This window comes from Oncorhynchus clarkii, chromosome 2 (assembly GCF_045791955.1).
Source record: "Oncorhynchus clarkii lewisi isolate Uvic-CL-2024 chromosome 2, UVic_Ocla_1.0, whole genome shotgun sequence".
Taxonomy (NCBI): domain Eukaryota; kingdom Metazoa; phylum Chordata; class Actinopteri; order Salmoniformes; family Salmonidae; genus Oncorhynchus; species Oncorhynchus clarkii.
Genome location: NC_092148.1, coordinates 12,092,111 through 12,111,735, shown reverse-complemented (window position 1 = coordinate 12,111,735; position 19,625 = coordinate 12,092,111). Strand labels below are relative to the sequence as shown.

The following is a 19,625-nucleotide window of genomic DNA, read 5'->3' as shown; positions in this document are numbered from 1 at the left end:
CATCAGATGACCTGGCCTCCACAATCACCTAACCTCAACCCAATTGAGATGGTTTGGTATGAGTTGGACTGCAGAGTGAAGGAAAAGCAGCCAACAAGTGCTCAGCATATGTGGGAACTCCTTCAAGACTGTTGGAAAAGCATTCCAGCTGAATCTGGTTGAGAGAATGCCAAGAGTGTGCAAAGCTGTCATTAGAGCAAAGGGTGGCTACTTTGAAGAAGCTAAAATCTAAAATACATTTTGATTTGTCAACCCTTTTTTGGTTACTACATGATTCCATATCTGTTATTTAATAGTTGTTATGTCTTCACTGTTATTTTACAGTTTAGAATATAGTCAAATGAAGAAAAACCCTTGTCCAAACGTTTGACTGGTACTGTAAGTAGTAATTTAAATTATTTTTACTTAAGTACTTTACACCACTGGATTTTATTTGGTTTGAGTGTATATCTGGCCTTTGCCTGAGTCTTGTTTGTGTGTGCTGAGCGTGTTCCTCTAATTGACCTGAATACGAGCAGCCATCTGTTGGTCTGAAGGCTCTGTGCTGGACAGGGCTGGGCTATAGGCTGCCAGTCAGACTGCCTGGAGTATACAGGCAGATTAATCAGGCCAATTATCCTGTTAAGATGTAGGTGAACCACCGCCTGTGGCAGTGAAGATAGCAGAGTGTGTGTATGTGTTAGTGTTTGTGGATGAGTACATGGTCAATTTCAAGGATTGACAATCTGTAAAGTTGACAGCGGAAATGAGAAATGCAGCAGGTGTCTTCTGAGCATAATGCAATGTATCACCAGTGTTGTTGGGGTTATTTCCATTTCAACTACAAACTTAACAAACTAACTCAATTCCTAAATTGAAAATCCATATTGATTAATTAAATGTAATTGCCTTTTCAATTACTGGTATGAACTTTCCAGAATTTACAGAATCTAAATGGAATTGATCCCAACCCTGCAGCATGTAGTATAGCCTACAGAGAAAGAGACTGGAAAGGTTGGGGTGAGCCGAGAGAGAGAGAGAGAGAGAGAGAGAGAGAGAGAGAGAGAGAGAGAGAGAGAGAGAGAGAGAGAGAGAGAGAGAGAGAGAGAGAGAGAGAGAGAGAGAGAGAGAGAGAGAGAGAGAGAGAGAGAGAGAGAGAGAGAGAGAGAGAGAGAGAGAGGTGTTAACACACTCCCCTGGAGTAAATCTCCCAATCTGATCAGTGTATGTGGTGAGGTGGATTTACTAACTGACCAACAGAACAGAAGCAGGACACACAGGTTCTCAGGTAAGGACACTTTCTTTCTGTTCAACAATGTGTAGATTATGACTATTCACGTTGGATTTATTGACTTTCATTCCAAGATTAATTAGATTATTTCAAGTTCAGTTTGATGTTAGATACAGGTGTATTTCTCTCCAAGGTGATGCTTTCTATCCATTACTAAAAGCGTTTCTATGGGTCTCTGTCATTACATTCTGACTGACCGACTCAATTGATATTAATTTTACCCATTTATCAGATATACTCTGGTTGTGCTGTGTAGAGGCCAGGATTGGGGTCAATTGTTCTTCAATCTAGGAGAAGACTGGAATTTATTATTTTTTTAATCCTCAATTAGATTGGAATTGACAACCCATCCCTGGAAATTATATTGTCATGCTTCGGTGGTCTCCTTCTGGCTTTGGTAAACTCCACTTAATTGCAAACGTAGCCACCATATGAGGAGATATTAGGTTTTTGTTGGTCAGCCCTTTTCTAATTAGTGTTAAAGGTGCCCGTCAGCTTTAAATGTATCTGTAATCACTGACTTCAATGCCCACTTAAACCATATGGTGCCCGTAGGCCTACTATAAAGTAAAGCCCCCCCCCCCACACACACACACACACAGCAGAGGAAAACGTTCTTGTCTCTCGACTCTGTCAGCCTAATAGGTATTTGTAATTAGGTTAATTGGAAGATCTGTGAAAGATAATAAAGGTAGGGCTAAAAAGGCCAAAGAATTGAGATTGGGTGAAACAGGGTTGCGTGGCTCGACAATCTGGCTCTCCTCTAAGCCAGTGTTTCCTAAACTCGGTCCTGGGGCCGCCCCTGGGTACATGTTTTGGTTTTTGCCCTAGCACTACACAGCTGATTCAAGTCACAAACTCATCTTCAAGTTTATATTATATTAGATATTATCTCTCTCTCTCTTTATGGCCATATGAATGACTGTCAGTTGAACTCTGCAGTTGAACTGGGTGGAACAATGTCTGGATTGGGAGCGACAGGTGGCCATCACGGTTTTAACTGTCACCCCACGTGCCCACACATCTTTATTTACGGTACCGTAAAAATACATCCAATGGTGATTAGATGTGATTAGGAGTGTCTGATTGCTATGGTAGACCGTAACACCACAATAGATCATTGCCAACCTTTCCCCTTGCGAGGGAAGTAGCGTAGAAAACCTTAGATCGGGCTGGTCATAGAAATAAGAGCAGCAGATGCTTGAACTTACATGACAAGGTGTGAGTGATCATCAAGAGATTTCTTAAGCAGCCAGTAAAAACAACATTATAATTTCAGAACATACTCTATTCTTAATAATGTGAAGGCTTAGATGCTCACTTTATTTCTTACTGATTTACTTATTTTTTTGTGTTTTTGTTATGATGATCTGGTGTGCGTGCTATCGGTACTCTGTGATTTGGTTTTATTCCAGGCCAATCCCTTGATTAATCTCTCAAAAGCCAATGAATGCATCAACCCTGCAGATGGAATACTGCACTACAGTCAGGCACATGCGTGTAAAAAACAAACAAACAATGACTCTTTATTTTATTTAGTCTATTCTCTCTCTTGTAACTTCAAATGCAACGAATTGCCTATCGGTTTACAATGAGTACCGCCAGTAGTAGGTTAGTAGCACGTGTTGCCTCACGGTCAGGGACAGGGACAGGGACAGGGACAGGGACAGGGAAGGGACAGGGAAGGGGGCGACTGCAGTTTGACTGTTTGTTAGCCGAACAAATTCAAATCAAGTAAAGACTAGCTTGTTTTGACAGCATAGCCTAGCTAACTAGCTGATCCATCTAGTCTACATCAGCAATTATCAGATACTATATAGACCGCGGTAGTGGTTCTAGCAAGATAATCAACTAACTTCCTTTCATCTTTGAGCTGGCTTAGTCTACAATGTACGATGAGTGAGTGTGTTGTGGTAGAAAAGTAAAGCCTATGTTAAAACAAATCATGGAGAATTTGGCTACAGGAGCAGTAGAAAAATATAAATGGAATGACGGTCATTTTGGAAGGGGGCACCCTTTTTCTCACTTAGAGACCACCAAAGATCTGTGTATGGCCCTGCCTAGAGTACAGTACTGGCTTCCATACCTACAACTGCAGCCTTGTAGTCTTCCAAACAGCATCCACAGCAATAGAAGGGGAACTACCGGTCCCTGCTACTTCGTGTGCTGTCCTAGACCAAAAGTTACTCAGCTGCATTCTAAACCTCATACTTTTCTTGCAGGTGCTTTCCACAACAGCTCTGGTTCTCCCACACCATAAAATAAGAAACTTTCAGAGGTATCAGACCACAGAGCTATTGGAAAATAGCTTTTCTGGGACATGCTGCTTTTAATTCAAAAGAGTTAAACTTACTCACATCAGACAGGTTGAAGTCTATTTATTCAACCTCAAACCATACTCAAAGAGTGCTGAAAATGGGACACAAGTGCACCTCTAAACCCTCGCCGTTACAAACACTCATCCTCTCCACCATCCTCCTCTTCATCTCCCCTACCACTGCCATGCCAGGGCCTGACTATGGAGGCCACCCGCGGTTCATCTGCATTCCCGTCCCTGCTGATACCGACCCTGCCTGCTTCCCCTCTGGGGGGCCAGTCATGGGGCCTAGCGGGGCAGGGCACCACGGGCCTCCTGTAGGGCCCCCGAACAATAATGGCTGGTGGGGAATGACAGAGGAGGCTAAAACCAGTATTTTACACCTGAGAGAGAGCCTGGTGCAGCAGAAAGAGACCATCCTGGATATGAGAGAGACCATCAGGGAGCTAACCGCCAAGCTCACCCTGTGTGAGGGCTCTGGGCCAGGCATCGGGGGTCACAACGACCACCATGGACCTCCAACTCATCATGGAGGGGCTGTCAGCCAACTGCCTTACGCTGACAACGGTCACCATGGCAACCAGCAGGGTCACCATGGAAACAACAACCATGCCTTGGATGCAGCCGGACACTACCCTGGGAATGGGGAGCACCGGTCAGACAGTGGGCATAACAACAGGGGGAAGGATAAACACGCAACACCAGAGGATATGATATCATCAAAATCGCCGGAGGAACTGGGCAGGATGCTGCAGGCCCTTAAAGAGAGAATGGATAACCTGCAGGTGAGAGAGAGTTCTGTTTAGTACAGAAAATAGATAATAGAGATAGGATGGGGTCATGACGAAAGAGATAAAAGAATGACAGAGGGATGAGAGACAGATACTAAAATCAGGATTAAGGGATTACTTTAAATTGTTTTGGACAAAAGCGTCTGCTAAATAGCAGATTACTATATTATAATGCGAGAGAGAGAAAGAGAGAGAGCGAGAGAAGAAGTGGGGTGTAATGTGTTTCCACGTGTCACTTCCTTGTCTTGTCTCAGGTCAGGTGATGCACATGCCATTGGATTGTTTGGTCAAATAAACAAATCAAGCTGAATAAGAGCTCGGGATATTTACATCTGTTAATCAGTTAATCACATGAAAGTACCACGCTGCCATGCGAGACAGAATTCTACATCCTGTTTTCTGGCATCAAAATCCTTTATTTGTAAAAACAACCCAGGAACACCATTGTCCCTTTCCTCTGCTACACTGCCAGCCCTGTCTGACTGTCTGGAGCAGAACAGTGGGGTTGGATGATCACCCTGTCTAAGTCAAAATGGGCACACTAGACAAGGTTATTGAGCACTGACGGTTTAAATGGATTCTGCTTGAGTACGCTTGGTAGGGTTTGGTATGGTTGGGTGGCTTTGAGATGAGCAGGGCAGAGCTAGCTGGGTGAGTTTAAGATTGGTAGAGATAGTTAGGTTAGCTTGGTAGATGGGTAAAATTAGTGTAGCTGGATGGAGCTGGGCAGGGCAGATCATTCCTACCTGTTCTCTCTCTCTTGCTTTCTCTCGTAATTCAGGCTTTGTCGTCCGGGTTTGTGGCCTGATTATTAGGCTGTAAGTGGAGATCATGATAATTGACACTGATCTCAGATCTGTACCCTCTGCTGCCCGTGCCATCTGTCTATCGTCACGGTCCCACAGAGAGACCACAAGTCAACGACGTAAAAACGGTCAAATAGCAATACTTATCTCTCAATCTGTTTCTCAATCACAACCATAATTAAAAAAGGAATGTATGTACTATAGTCAACAGTAAATAAGGGTAGTGTTTGTGTCTCCCTCCCCAGCAGTCAAGGAACACCTCCACCACCTACTCCAGCTCTCTGAAGGAGCTCCTCCAGAGGAAGATCAGTGCTCTGGAACAGCAGATGCACCACACCGCTGCTGCCCTCAGCAGCAGCCCCAATCACCATGACGACAGCGATCACCACGATGACGGGCACCATGAAGACCACGACGATGACGGGCATCACGACGACAGTCATCATGACGACCACCCCGATGATCACCATGACGATGGGCAACACGACAACGAGGCAGATAGCCATGGTTACCTGCAGAGAACGGGTTATCGCATACCAGGGCCCAGGGCTGGCCTGCACTCCAACAACAAACTGGACTCTCTACTGAATAACCTGCACCACACAGGTACCAACAGCAGGAAGAAGACCAAGACCCCTGATGCCTTCCAGATCGGCTTCCCCATGAGAACCAACTACATGTACGGGAAGGTGAAGATGACCCTCCTCCACGAGATCTTTGCCCTCACCCTGTGTCTGTGGATAAAGGGGGGCGCAGGCCCCGGGCTGGGGACCCCCTTCTCTTACTCTGTTCCAGGACAGGCCAACGAACTGGTGCTGATCGAGTGGGGCAACAACCCCATGGAGCTGTTGGTGGATGACAAGGTGAGATGGGGAGAGAGAGCGTTGAGTAGAGAGTGGCCATGTCTGAATACCCATCCTAGTGTATTACATACCTAAACTGCATACTCATTTTGGTGTTTGGTCTAGTGGAATTCACTCGTCTTTTCATCTTTTCCAACATGTTTGACAACAGCTGATAATCATAGAAATTGACGTGCTGTACCAAAATTAACGAAATGTGGGAGTCTATTTGGGAAATGTCAGTCTATTTATAAAACAATATATTTTTCTGCATACTATTTACACTGAACAAAAATATAAACACAACGTGTAAAGTGTTGGTCCCATGTTTCATGAGCTGAAATAAAAGATACCCATACATTTTCCACTCACAAAAAGCTTATTTCTCTCAACTTTTGTGCAGAAATTTGTTTACATCCCTGTTAGTGAGAATCTTTCCTTTGCAAAGATCATTGATCCGCCTGACAGGTGTAGCTTAACAAGAAGCTGATTAAACAGCATGATCATTACACAGGTGCACCTTGTGCTAGGGACAATAATAGGCCACTCTAAAATGTGCAGTTTTGTCACACAACACAATGCCACAGATGTCTCAAGTTTAGAGGGAGCATGCAATTGGCATGCTGACTGCAGGATAGTCCACCTGAGCTGTTTAATTTCTCTACCATAAGCCGCCTCCAACATTGTTTGAAAGAATTTGGCAGTACCTCCAACCGGCCTCACAACCACAGACCACATGTATGGCATCGTGTGGGCGAGCAGTTTTCTGATGTCAACGTTGTGAACAGAGTGCCCCATGGTGGTGGTGGGGTCATGGTATGGGCAGGCAGAAGCTACAGACAACAAACACAATTGCATTTTATTAATGGCAATTTGAATGCACAGAAATACTGTGATGAGATCCTGAGGCCCATTGTCGTGCCATTCATCCGCAGCCAAGGATCTGTACACAATACCTGGTAGCTGAAAATGTTCCAGTTCTTCCATGGCCTGCATACTCAGACATGTCACCCATTGAGCATGTTTGGGATGCTCTGCATCGACGTTTACGACAGCGTGTTCCAGTTCCTGCCAATATTCAGCAACTTCGCACAGCCATTGAAGAGGAGAGGGACAACATTCCACAAGGCCACAATCAACTGTCTGATCAACTCTATGCGAAGGAGATGTCGCACTGGATGAGGCAAATGGTGGTCACACCAGATACTGACTGGTTTTCTAATCCACACCCCTACCTTTTTTTAAGGTATCTGTGACCAACAGATGCATATCTGTATTCCCAGTTGTGAAATCCATAGATTAGGGCCGAATGAATTCATTTCAATTGACTGATTTCCTTATATGAAGTGTAAATCAGTAAAATAATTGAAATTGTTGCATGTTGCGTTTATATTTTTGTTCAGTATAGTATGCTAGAACGGGTATTCGGACATGGGCAGAGGGGATGCTATATAACTCTCTTGGCTTTAACACTTCAGCTGTGAGGATAAAAGCCACGTAAGCCACGTCTCTGTAGCCAAAGGTTTAGCCCAGAAGGCCTGTTGGACTCAGTAGCTCAGAAGCTCAGTATATAATAACTAGGCTACACTGAAGAGCATTGTAACTCCGAAGGTTAACCGAATGGACTTTCTGACACAAAGTGATCCGTCTTAATGGCGTGACAATGACGTCAGAGAGCAGCTTACTTAGACAGCAGGTGGAGAGAGTCTTAGCCAGAGTGTGAATTACACCATGGTTTTCGTGGGTCTCTATCAATTAAAACAAAAATGTATGTGACTAATATTAAAGGCATCATTTAAACTGTAAAAAATGTATTACCTTTTAATGTGGCATTAACACAACCAGTCATGATATTTTCATCTGATTGTCAAACAAATCACTTCAAAAAGTAGGGTACCTATGCGTGTTCATCCACTCCAAAATAATTCCTGCATCCAAACTGCATGTACAGTTGAAGTCGGAAGTTTCCATACACCTTAGACAAATGCATTTAAACTCAGTTTTTCACAATTCCTGACATTTAATCCTAGTAAAAATTCCCTGTCTTAGGTCAGTTAGGATCCCCACTTTATTTGAAGAATGTGAAATGTCAGAATAATAGTAGAGAATGATTTATTTCAGCTTTTATTTCTTTCATCACATTCCCAGTGAGTCAGACATGTACATACACTCAATTAGTATTTGGTAGCATTGCCTTTAAATTGTTTAACTTGAGTTAAACGTTTCGGGTAGCCTTCCACAAGCTCCCACAATAACTTGGGTGAATTTTGGCCCATTCCTCCTGACAGAGCTGGTGTAACTGAGTCAGGTTTGTAGGCCTCCTTGCTCACACACGCTTTTTCAGTTCTGCCCACAAATTTTCTATAGGATTGAGGTCAGGGCTTTGTGATGGCCACTCCAATACCTTGACTTTGTTGTCCTTAAGCCATTTTGCCACAACTTTGGAAGTATGCTTGGGGTCATCGTCCATTTGGAAGATCCATTTGCGATCAAGCTTTAACTTCCTGACTGATGTCTTAAGATGTTGCTTCAGTAATATATCCACATAATTGTCCTCCTCATGATGCCATCTATTTTGTGAAGGGCACCAGTCCCACCTGCAGCAAAGCACCCCCACAACATGATGCTGCCACCCCTGTGTTTCACAGTTGGGATGGTGTTCTTTGTCTTGCAAGCCTCCCTCTTTTTCCTCCAAACATAATGATAATGATCATGGCCAAACAGTTCTATTTTTGTTTCATCAGACCAGAGGACATTTCTCCAAAAATTACAATCTTTGTCCCCATGTGCAGTTGCAAACCGTCATCTGGCTTTTTTTATTGTGGTTTTGGAGCAGTGGCTTATTCCTTGCTGAGCGGCATTTCAGGTTATGTCGATATAGGACTTTTACAGTTGATATTGATACTTTTGTACCTGTTTCCTCCAGCATCTTCACACGGTCCTTTGCTGTTGTTCTGGGATTGATTTGCACTTTTCACACCAAAGTACGTTCATCTCCAGGAGACAGAACGCGTCTCCTTCCTCAGCGGTATGACGGCTGCGCGGTCCCATTGTGTTTATACTTGTGTACTATTGTTTGTACAGATGAACATGATACCTTCAGGCGTTTGGAAATTGCTTCCAAGGATGAACCAGACTTGTGGAGGTCTGCAATTTTCTTTCTGAGGTCGTGGCTGATTTCTTTTGATTTTCCCATGATGTCAAGCTAAGAGGCACTGAGTTTGAAGGTAGGCCTTGAAATACATCCACAGGTACACCTCCAATTGACTCATATGATGTCAATTAGCCTATCAGAAGCTTCTAAAGCCATGACATCATTTTCTGGAATTTTCCAAGCTGTTTAAAGGCACAGTCAACTTAGTGTATGTAAACCCACTGGAATTGTGATACAGTGAATTACGTGAAAGTGAAATAATCTGTCTGTAAACAATTGTTAGAAAAAATATCTGTGCAAGAAGTAGATGTCCTAACCGACTTGCCAATGTATGTAAACTTCCGACTTCAACTGTATACTCGCGCCACTTGATGAATGGAAATAGACATGTGTTACAAAACACCAAGAAGTGTGCCTATTGAAATTCAGCCATTGCCATTGATTAGGCCTACATTAATTGATGCTTCTTGCTGACAAATGGACCTTTTTTGTAGCCTGAAAAGTCTGGACACCTGATAAACAGGATGGTCTGGTCATCCTAACACACAGTGAACTTACCAGACTAGGCTACAACGTGTAAGCCTATTACCATGAACTTCAAATAGATCTACCGGTAGACAGTTATGTAGTGTGTTAAAAGTAATGCTCCCTATACATTCAGTTGTTTTTACCTTCCAGTAGGCTTACATCACTTCTGTTAGCCTACCTTTTACCTTCCGGTAGGCTTACATCACTTCTGTTAGCCTACCTTTTACCTTCCGGTAGGCTTACATCACTTCTGTTAGCCTACCTTTTACCTTCCGGTAGGCTTACATCACTTCAGTTAGCCTACCTTTTACCTTCCGGTAGGCTTACATCACTTCTGTTAGCCTACCTTTTACCTTCCGGTAGGCTTACATCACTTCAGTTAGCCTACCTTTTACCTTCCGGTAGGCTTACATCACTTCTGTTAGCCTACCTTTTACCTTCCGGTAGGCTTACATCACTTCTGTTAGCCTACCTTTTACCTTCCGGTAGGCTTACATCACTTCTGTTAGCCTACCTTCTCAGCAGAGGCAATTTTACACACATGAACACACACAGAACCGGTAGCCTACATCCAATATATTACATGAGTTAAATTAATCAAAACATGTTTTACACCCTTGTTCATGAGTTAGTCCATAGTTAATGAGTTAATGCTTGGAGTGCTCACAGATCATGTGACATAAAACACTTCCTTTCTGTCCTTACATTGATGAAAATGATGACAGTGTTATTTATCATTATTAAGCATTTAACAATTGAATTAGAACATTGAACGTTAATCATTTATCCTCTTCTAACTAAAGAGTCACCTTGTAGGCCTACTGTCATTAACGTATAGCCTACTTGTTGGATGGATTGGATGCACATTGGTGTCTAGCTGGAGACTAGTTGTCTAGTGATATTGTCTACCATCATCAGTTGATCCAGGAAAGAAAACAAATATTGATAGAAATAATAAAGCGAAATAAATGGTCTACTATATTTGGCCACGGATGGCACAGAGAAACCGAGGTCAAGACAGTTTCAAGTTGAATATTCAAGGGATATTTGCGCTTCCAAACCTCAATAGCTTTCAAACCACTTGAGCCACAGACTCCAAATAAGTATCATGATGTTGGAAAAATTACGCACAACATTGCGCATGTCTTATTTTCACGATTTGGATATTAATTCGCTTTCCAAAGCTCATAAACGTGGAGATGTGAACAGCATTTTGTATTCCTAGTTGAATTAGTTAGGGAGCGTAAACAAAGTACAAACTTTTTTCAGAATTCAGTGGCCCTACACATTGCACACCCTTTAGTTTATCCATTTTCCTTGCTCGATTTTACATAAATGTCTCAAACTTTCTCATTTCAATAGCTCCTTGGTCATGTGACCTACTGGACTCAAACAAGGTTCAGAATGTCCACTGACTACCCTTCTATTTTGCACACACTTTGGTTTGTCTGTTTTCATCTCACACGTTTTTACATTAATTTAGTAAACTTTTGAATTTCAATAGCTCCTTGGTCATGTGACCTACTGACCTCAAACAAGGTTCAGAATGTACACTCGGTGGGCCTACACATTGCACACCCTTTAGTTTGTCATTTTCATCTCACAAGATTTTGCATACATTTTTCAAACTTTCTAATTTGTTACCTACTGACCTCAAACTACTTTCAGAATGTCCACGGACTGGCGGAGACGGGCGCCGCGAGGCATCCAGTGCGGTAACGCAACCAATCCCGGAGAAGCTGGCGGGAACCCCGGGGAGAGTTTTATTTTCTTTGAGAAGGGCAGCGCTCGCCGGCCCTGTTCGCGCTGGGTCTCCGGCGGGTCGCATCAGCCGGCGCCTAGCAGCTGACTTAGAACTGGTGCGGACCAGGAGAATCCGACTGTTTAATTAAAACAAAGCATTGCGAAGGCCCGTGTTGATGTTATGTGATTTCTGCCCAGTGCTCAGAATGTCAAAGTGAAGAAATTCAATGAAGCGTGAGTAAACGGCGGGAGTAACTATGACTCTCTTAAAGAGTCCTTAGCCTTAGTAAGGAAGATAACGAGGTAGCCTTCTAGCAGGGCTCTTCCAATCCCTCCCTGTATGTCACCTGTTTTCAGGTGTCGCTAACGATGCAAACCAAACGGGAGTTACCTTGGTACTAGTCCGTACACAAAGAGAGTCTTGCAGATGGTGACGGCTGTTGATCGTTAACGGAAGGCGGCAGAGGGTCCTGGAATATGGGGCTTTCGGTCAAGCATGAAAATGTGAGGGCGGTTCCACCAAACTCAATGATTTGCTGCGGGACTCTTGTAAACAAATTCTGACCTTGACAGGAAGCCAATTGGAGAATGACGGCTCGAACGCATCCCTGGCTTTGGCTGGGAGGGGGGAGTTATGTCCTGGGAGAAGGCTGATGAAAGTGTACCACTCGCATCAGTCTGATCACAGAGCGGCTATGGTGAAACATTTAAACACACGTCCCCCGTATACTTAGCTAACTGTAAACCGCAACGGTTTGAATCGAACGCTGGCTTCGGCTGGATATTCTGACACCAGTTTGAGGGTTGTAGGTCACATGACCAAGGAGCTATTGACATTTGAAAGTAAGAAATGTATGTAAAATCATTTGACATGAGAATGGAAAAACAAAAGGGTGTGCAATATATTAGGCTTGTCAGTTGATATTCTGACAGCAGTTTGAGGGTTGTAGGTCACATGACCAGAGAGCTATTGAAATTCAAAACAATGAAAAACAGAACAATTCATTTAAATTCACCTGAGATGAAAATGGACGAACTAATGGGTGTGCAATATATAAGGCTAGTGACTGGATGTTCTGAAAGTAGTTTAAGGGTTGTAGGTCACATGACCAAGGAGCTATTGAAATTAGAAACATTGACAAACATTGAAAATATATGTAAAATTGTGTGAGATGAAAATGTACAAACAAAAGGTTGTGCTACATATAAGGCTATTCGGTGGATATTCTGAAAGTAGTTTGAGGGTTGTAGGTCATAAGACTAAGAGAAGCTATTGAAATTTGAATCTTTAAAATATTCTTGTGAAATCTCATGAGATGCAAATGGACAAACAAAAGGGTGTGCAATGTGTAGGCCCACTGAGTGTACATCAAACCTTGTTTGAGGTTAAAATAAATAATTTTAAATAGTGTGAGATACAAACCAACAAAAAAACAAGTGTGTGTAATGTGTGTCTATGCCATGGAGTTAGCTACAACCCGTGTTGAAAGTTTTAGGAGAAATGGTTAAAGAGCTATTGAAATGTGAAAAATTTGATTTGTCACTATGTTGATGGTCTCTAACTGCTATTGGTGGATGTAAGGAAAACGACAGGCAAATATCCATTGAATATCCGACATGAATCTGTTTTTACCTCGGTCACAGAGAACACCAGTACCCACACGCACCTGAAAAACAATGAATGAGCCTCTAAACAGCTGACTGACAAAAGCAAACAATGATAAATCAACGGATAAATCTAACGATTGGAATAAAGGCCATTTTTTTTATCAAGGACACATGGCAAACAAATGGCGTAAATTAGGGTTAGGAAAATCTATGTGTAAAGGAACTTAGTCCGAAATTCAGCACTACAGAGTGGACAGTGCTGCCACATATAAATAAATGGTTTAAACCATGACAGAGAGGTGGGGGTATTTGTTTCATTTGGAAACATTTATTTACATATTTACCCCGATAAAACATATTTACCACTACATTTTAAACAAACAGGAGAGTAGTGAATTAGCATAATTTTGAGACTTCCCCAGTAATTCACAACCTTGGTCTCAGCCCTCATGAAGAAATACTACAGAGTTACTACTCAGCAATACTACACAAGATCTACACAACCCTACTGGTTTTACTGTTTGATTGCTGTTGAGATGTGTAGTAAACCAGTAGTGATTAATGTAGTCATTTAAATAGTAAATGAGTGACAAATTGGGACTTTCATCACTGGTGAACAATGCATATTTCCTATTTAAATCACTTCTGTGTAACTTCTGAACTTTTGGGTATTTACTACTTAAAACCTACACATACCTACACAATTCCTACATGTTCACTATTGATTTACTACACAAAGCCTACTGCTGTATGCCTACTCAATCCCTATTGAATTTCTACTGCCATTTGTGCGTGTAGTGTCACCACTACTGAATTTCTCCTGATCCTTTTTCATTTCCTAATAAGTTATATAAACGGCTAAACAACGACATGAAAGTATTCATAAAACTTAAAGGAACTGGTGTCAGCATGAGGGCTAACGATGAAAGACAGGACGACGAAGGATGGGAGAGGATTACATTCAGGATGGGCTAGCTAACAACAGCCAACTACTTCCTGTCTTGTCTTTGGTGGTCACGAAAAGCCGGTGTTGTCTTCCTGTAGTGTGACCACTTATTTACTACCAACATCAAGTAGTAAAAAGTCTACTTGACTACTATTGACAAGCCTGTGTAGTAAAGCTGTAGTGTTTTAACTACTTATTTACTACCAACATCAAGTCATCAAGTAGTACAAATCTTTACCTGTTTACTACTGTAAACACACAAGTTATCTCCTTGTGCTGTCAACCTGGTGGTACTCAATCCCTACTCTCCTCCCTTCCCCCCAGGCAGTGACTCTGCCCCTTTCTATCAGCGATGGAAAGTGGCACCATGTGTGTGTGACGTGGTCGACTAGGGACGGTGAGTGGGAGGCGTACCAGGACGGGGTGAAGAGGGGCTCTGGGGAGAACCTGTCCGCATGGCATCCCATCAAACCTGGAGGGGTCTTCATCCTCGGACAGGAACAGGTAATCTTCAAATTCTTTCAGTTGGTTATTGAGTGTCTACAAAAAGCTTCTGCATTACACAAGACAAAAAAAGTGCACACTAAGCCATTTTCCCTGCGACCTCACTCATTAACCCCTTGAGCAAGGCAGTTAACAACAACAAACTGCTCCCAGGCAGCCCATCGCGCTTCTCTGATTCATAGGGGTTGGGTTAAATGCGGAAGCCACATTTCAGTTGAATGCATTCAGTTGTGCAACTGACTAGGTATCCCCTTTCCCTTCCTTCCTTCCCTTCTCAGCCCATAATTTCACCTATTATTGACTGAGTCCCTTATCCTAGTATAGCCTCCCTTTATGTATCACGCCACGACTGTCTAGAACTCTAAGGCTATGTTTACACAGGCACACCAATTCTGATCTTTTTTTTTTTTACCACTAATTGGTCTTTTCAGCTATTTACAATAATTGGGCAATATATCAGAATTGGGCCACCAGTGTAAACAAAGCCAAAGCAGTGTTTTAGTGTTGTGCACTGTTGTGCACTCTCCCTTAACCAACCACAAAAGCAGTCACTTTGCTAGCATGGGCTTTCTCTCAGAAACAGTGATCGTGGTTGGGGTTAAGGTCAGAGTCATTACTGTGTAATCCTGGCCTCTGACCTCTGAACCCTGACCTTGTCTCGTTTAGAGCAGCAGATAGGTTTTGTCATATAATGAAGGCAGACTACCACCTACTACTGCACACCATACATACAACGCACAGGTTGGAGAGGACAGGCTCGTGGTAATGGCTGGAGCGGAATAGGTGGAATGGTATCAAGTACATCAAACACATGCCATTCCATTAGCTCCGTTCCGGACATTATTGTGAGACGTTCTTCCTTCAGCAGCATCCTGTGATCCAAAGCTAGCCACAAACAAACCCCATTATTTAGTTTAAATGCATTTATGGCTCCTTTCTTAAGTCCAAATCCTAACATTACCTTGTCTCTCTCCTCCAGGACACTCTGGGAGGTCGTTTCGACGCCACGCAGGCGTTTATGGGGGACATCTCTGACCTCCAGATGTGGGCTAATGTCCTCACGGCCCATGACATCTACAGCCTGGCCTCCTGCAACAGCCACCTCAGCGGGGACGTCATCACCTGGTCCGAGAACGTGGTGGAGCTCCACGGAGGGGTCACCAAGTACCCCTTCGACCCCTGTCACTAAGGGCAACCAACTATTATGACATTACCAATGGATCCATATCACACACATACTTAAAAGTACTCCTATCGAAGAAGGATTTTTTTCCGATCCAGAGGGGGTATGAGATCACACGGGATAGAGAATCCACTCCACTTAATATTACCACCTGACTAAAACTATGCCTTCCTTTTAGTCTGAAAGACTGAAGAGCCCCATTCCCAGAGACTGTGTTATGACTATTATGGAATTAAATGTTTTGATAATGAAATGGACTATATATACAGTGCCTTCAGAAAGTATTCACACCCCTTGACTTATTCCACATTTTGATGTGTTACAGCCTCAATTCTAAATGTATTAAATTATAACAAACGTTCACCCATCTACACATAATACCCCATAATGACAAAGTGAAAACATGTTTTTACATGTATTGAAAATAAAATACAGAAATAACCATTTACACAAGTATTCACACCCCTGAGTTAATTCTTTGTAGAAGCAACTTTGGCAGTGATTACAGCTATGAGTCTTTCTGGGTAAGTCTCTAAGAGCTTTCCAGACCTGGATTGTGCAATAATTCTTCAAGCTCTGTCAAATTGGTTGTTGATCATAGACAACCATTTTCCGGTCTTACCATAGATTTTCAAGTAGAGTTAAGTCAAAACCATAAATTGACCACTCAGGAACATTCCAATCTGCTTGGTAAACAACTCCAGTGTAGATTTGGTCTTGTGTTTTAGGTTATTTGTTCTGCTGAAATGTGAATTAATTTCCCAGTGTCTGTTGGAAAGCAGACTGAAACAAGTTTTCCTCTAGGATATTGCCTGTGCTTAGATCTATTCCATTTATTTTTAATCCTGAAAAACTCCCCAGTCCTGAACGATTACAAGCATACCCATAACATGATGCAGCCACCACTGTGCTTGAAAATATGGAGAGTGGTATTCAGTAATGTTCTGTATTGGATTTGCTCCAAACATAACACTTTATATTCAGGACAACAAGTTAATTGCTTAGCAACATTTTTAGCAGTATTACTTTAGTGCCTTGTTCCAAAGAGGATTCATGTTTTGGAATATTTTTATTCTGTACAGGCTTCCTTCTTTTCACTCTGTCAATTAGATTTGCATTGTGGTGTAACTACAATGTTGTTGATCCATCCTCAATTTTCTCCTGTCACAGCCAAATTCACTGCTTGACTGTGAGGGACCTTACAGATAATTGTATGTGTCGGGAACAGAGATGAGGTAGTCATTCAAAAAGAACGTTAAACACTATTATTGCACACAAAGTCCATGCAACTTATGTGACTTTTTAAGCAAAATTGTACTTATTCTAACGTGCCATAACAAAGGGGTTGAATATTGATTGACTTAAGACATTTCAGCTTTTCATTTTTTATTAATTTGACATTATTGGGTATTGTGTGTAGGCCAGTGACCAAACATCTAAATGTAATAAACGTTTTATTCAGGCTGTAACACAACAAATGTAGAATAAGTCAAGTGGTGTGAATACTTTCTGAAGGCTCTGTATATGTATCTATTTTTCTAGCTTCTATTTGACCCTTTATTAGTGTTTTAACTGCTGTTTTAATGTCACAACAAGGATAATATGACATATTGTCATATAGTTGATGAAGATCAATAGATATTGTTGTTACGGTACACAGCATCCTTATAGTGGGCCCGTATCATTGACTTTGAAAGTGGTTACATAAGTAGAAGGAGAGCGTGAGGTTGACCAATGGATTCACTTTGAAAGAAGATCCATTGAAACATACAGCTACTAAACCAAAGAAACCAAAGAAAAGTTAGATTAATTCATTTGTTTAGTCTTTTTATTTTTTTTCCTGTTTTCCTGTGATATAAGTACATTGAGTACATTTCCTTAAAGCCGGAGTCCTTAGTTGTTACATTCATTTTTGGACTTATAAATTAATGACATATACCCATTTATTCTTGAAGAATATAACTTAGAAATGAATCATGAGCTTAGTTCAAATGTCATACCATATCAGAACCCAAAATATAAGCTTGTTTTACTCCAATATTTGTAAACAATGCAAATGTAAACTAACACTGTATAGCCTCCAAACATGGTTAAAACTGATCATGTTGATATCATGGGTGGTCAGTCTTTGCATCCACAGCTCTGTCTATGAATTTAAGAGTGGTTACATTTCTCCAGGCCCATATCTCAGCTTTATACCCAACCGGAGGTGGGGTGACCTCTTTGTTATGGTTTCAATTCAGGATTCTAGCTTTGTGTTATTGTTTTGATTTCAGAAAAATGTTTCAATGATTTACCTGAGACATGAATTCCCAGCAAAGAAATGTGCTTTATGAGTCTTTATATGTATACTGAACAAAAATATAAAGGCAACATGCAACAATTTCAAAGATTTTACTGAGTTACAGTGTATATAAGGAAATCAGTCAATTGAAAGAAATTAATTACGCCTTAATCTAAGGATTTCACATGACTGAGCAGGGGCGCAGCCATGGGTGGGCCAAGGAGGGCCTAGGCCCACCCACTTGGGAGTCAGGTCCGCCCACTGGGGAGCCAAGCACAGCCAATCAGAATGAGTTTTTCCCCACAAAAAGGCTTTATTTCAGACAGAAATACTCCTCAGCCCTCAGCGACTTATGGTAGAGAAACTAACATTCAATTCTCTGGCAACAGCTCTGTTGGACATTCCTGCAGTCAGCATGCCAATTGCATGCTCCCTCTAAACTTGAGACATCTGTGGCATTGTGTTGTGACAAAATTGTACATTTTAGAGTGACCTTTTATTGTCCCCAGCACAAGGTGCACCTGTGTAATGATCATGCTGTTTAATCAGTTTCCATCCACCTGCCACACCTGTCAGGTGGATGGATTATCTTGGCAAAGGGGAAATGTTCACTAACAGTGATGTAAAAAAACGTGTGTACAAAATTTGAGAGAAAAAGCTTTTTGTGCGTATGGAACATTTCCGGGATCTTTTATTTCAGCTCATGAAACATGGGACCAACACTTTACATGTTGAGTTCATATTTTTGTTCAGTACACATACAACACATTTTAAAGCTACGTAGGGGAGTGAAAATGTAAGGGAGTTACCCCACATTTCTCTTTATCTCTCTTTTTAATGTAGGAGTCAGGTTTCACCCCTAGACCAAGAATCAGACAAGCAACAGATGTATGATTTTATTTACAAGGCACTTTGTATTTAGCAGGTAAGAAAGTTCCACTGAAATTGAGTTCTTGTTATTTAGCGATATTGAACAGAAGTGTGTGTTCATTTGTACTACTTTATTTGTCAATGTATGTACCTTTTTATTTGAAAACGTGTTGTTGTTTGATGGCCAAATTTATAAAACATTTCTCAAATTCCTTTTTTATCCAAATGTTATATTAGGCTAATATAACATATGCTGTAATAACATTGTGGCTTTGGAAATGTTTGATCTGGCTGTGTTTCTATCAGTAGACGTTGTCTGTGGATACTGCACACGTATCAGAAACTATTTGATACTATTTGTAAATAAAAACCTTGATGTGGCTGTTTGAATGTTTGTTAACTAATCAATTTATGTTCTTGAATCCCATTCTAACCTCAGACTGCAGTTGACGTCTTGTTTGACCTGTCTGCTTCCCTCACTGCTGATAGCCTGTTACTAACAACCAGCACATACAATCAATCTCTCAGCAACCCAATGTGGCCACACTACAGTACCCACAGGTCACCACACTAGAGATGGGGTGGTCTATACCAGTGGAGGGACCCCATTTTACCTTGTTATCCATGATGGCATGCACGCACTCATAGCTCAGGTGTGAACTTAGACCACACATTTCAAATCAAAATCAAATCAAATGTATTTATATAGCCCTTCTTACATCAGCTGATATCTCAAAGTGCTGTACAGAAACACAGCCTAAAACCCCAAACAGCAAGCA

The 19,625-nt window shown here is 41.8% G+C and overlaps 1 protein-coding gene across 3 annotated transcripts; it reads left to right on the top strand.

The window, feature by feature from the left end:
* The first annotated feature begins 1,215 nt into the window (after nt 1–1,215).
* On the top strand, nt 1,216–17,124 carry LOC139379464 (neuronal pentraxin-1-like). Of its 3 annotated transcripts, none has more exons than XM_071122296.1 (5): nt 1,216–1,267; nt 3,493–4,372; nt 5,433–6,047; nt 14,330–14,509; nt 15,489–17,124. In XM_071122296.1, the coding sequence occupies exons 2-5, from the start codon at nt 3,686–3,688 to the stop codon at nt 15,696–15,698; spliced, it is 1,692 nt and encodes a 563-aa protein (XP_070978397.1). In that variant the 5' UTR covers nt 1,216–1,267; nt 3,493–3,685; the 3' UTR covers nt 15,699–17,124. The 3 variants fall into 3 exon arrangements, with proteins under 3 accessions (XP_070978397.1, XP_070978381.1, XP_070978389.1); XM_071122280.1 differs by having other exon boundaries at nt 5,430–6,047; XM_071122288.1 differs by lacking the exon at nt 1,216–1,267 and adding an exon at nt 2,257–2,305 and having other exon boundaries at nt 5,430–6,047.
* The last annotated feature ends 2,501 nt before the right edge of the window (nt 17,125–19,625 follow it).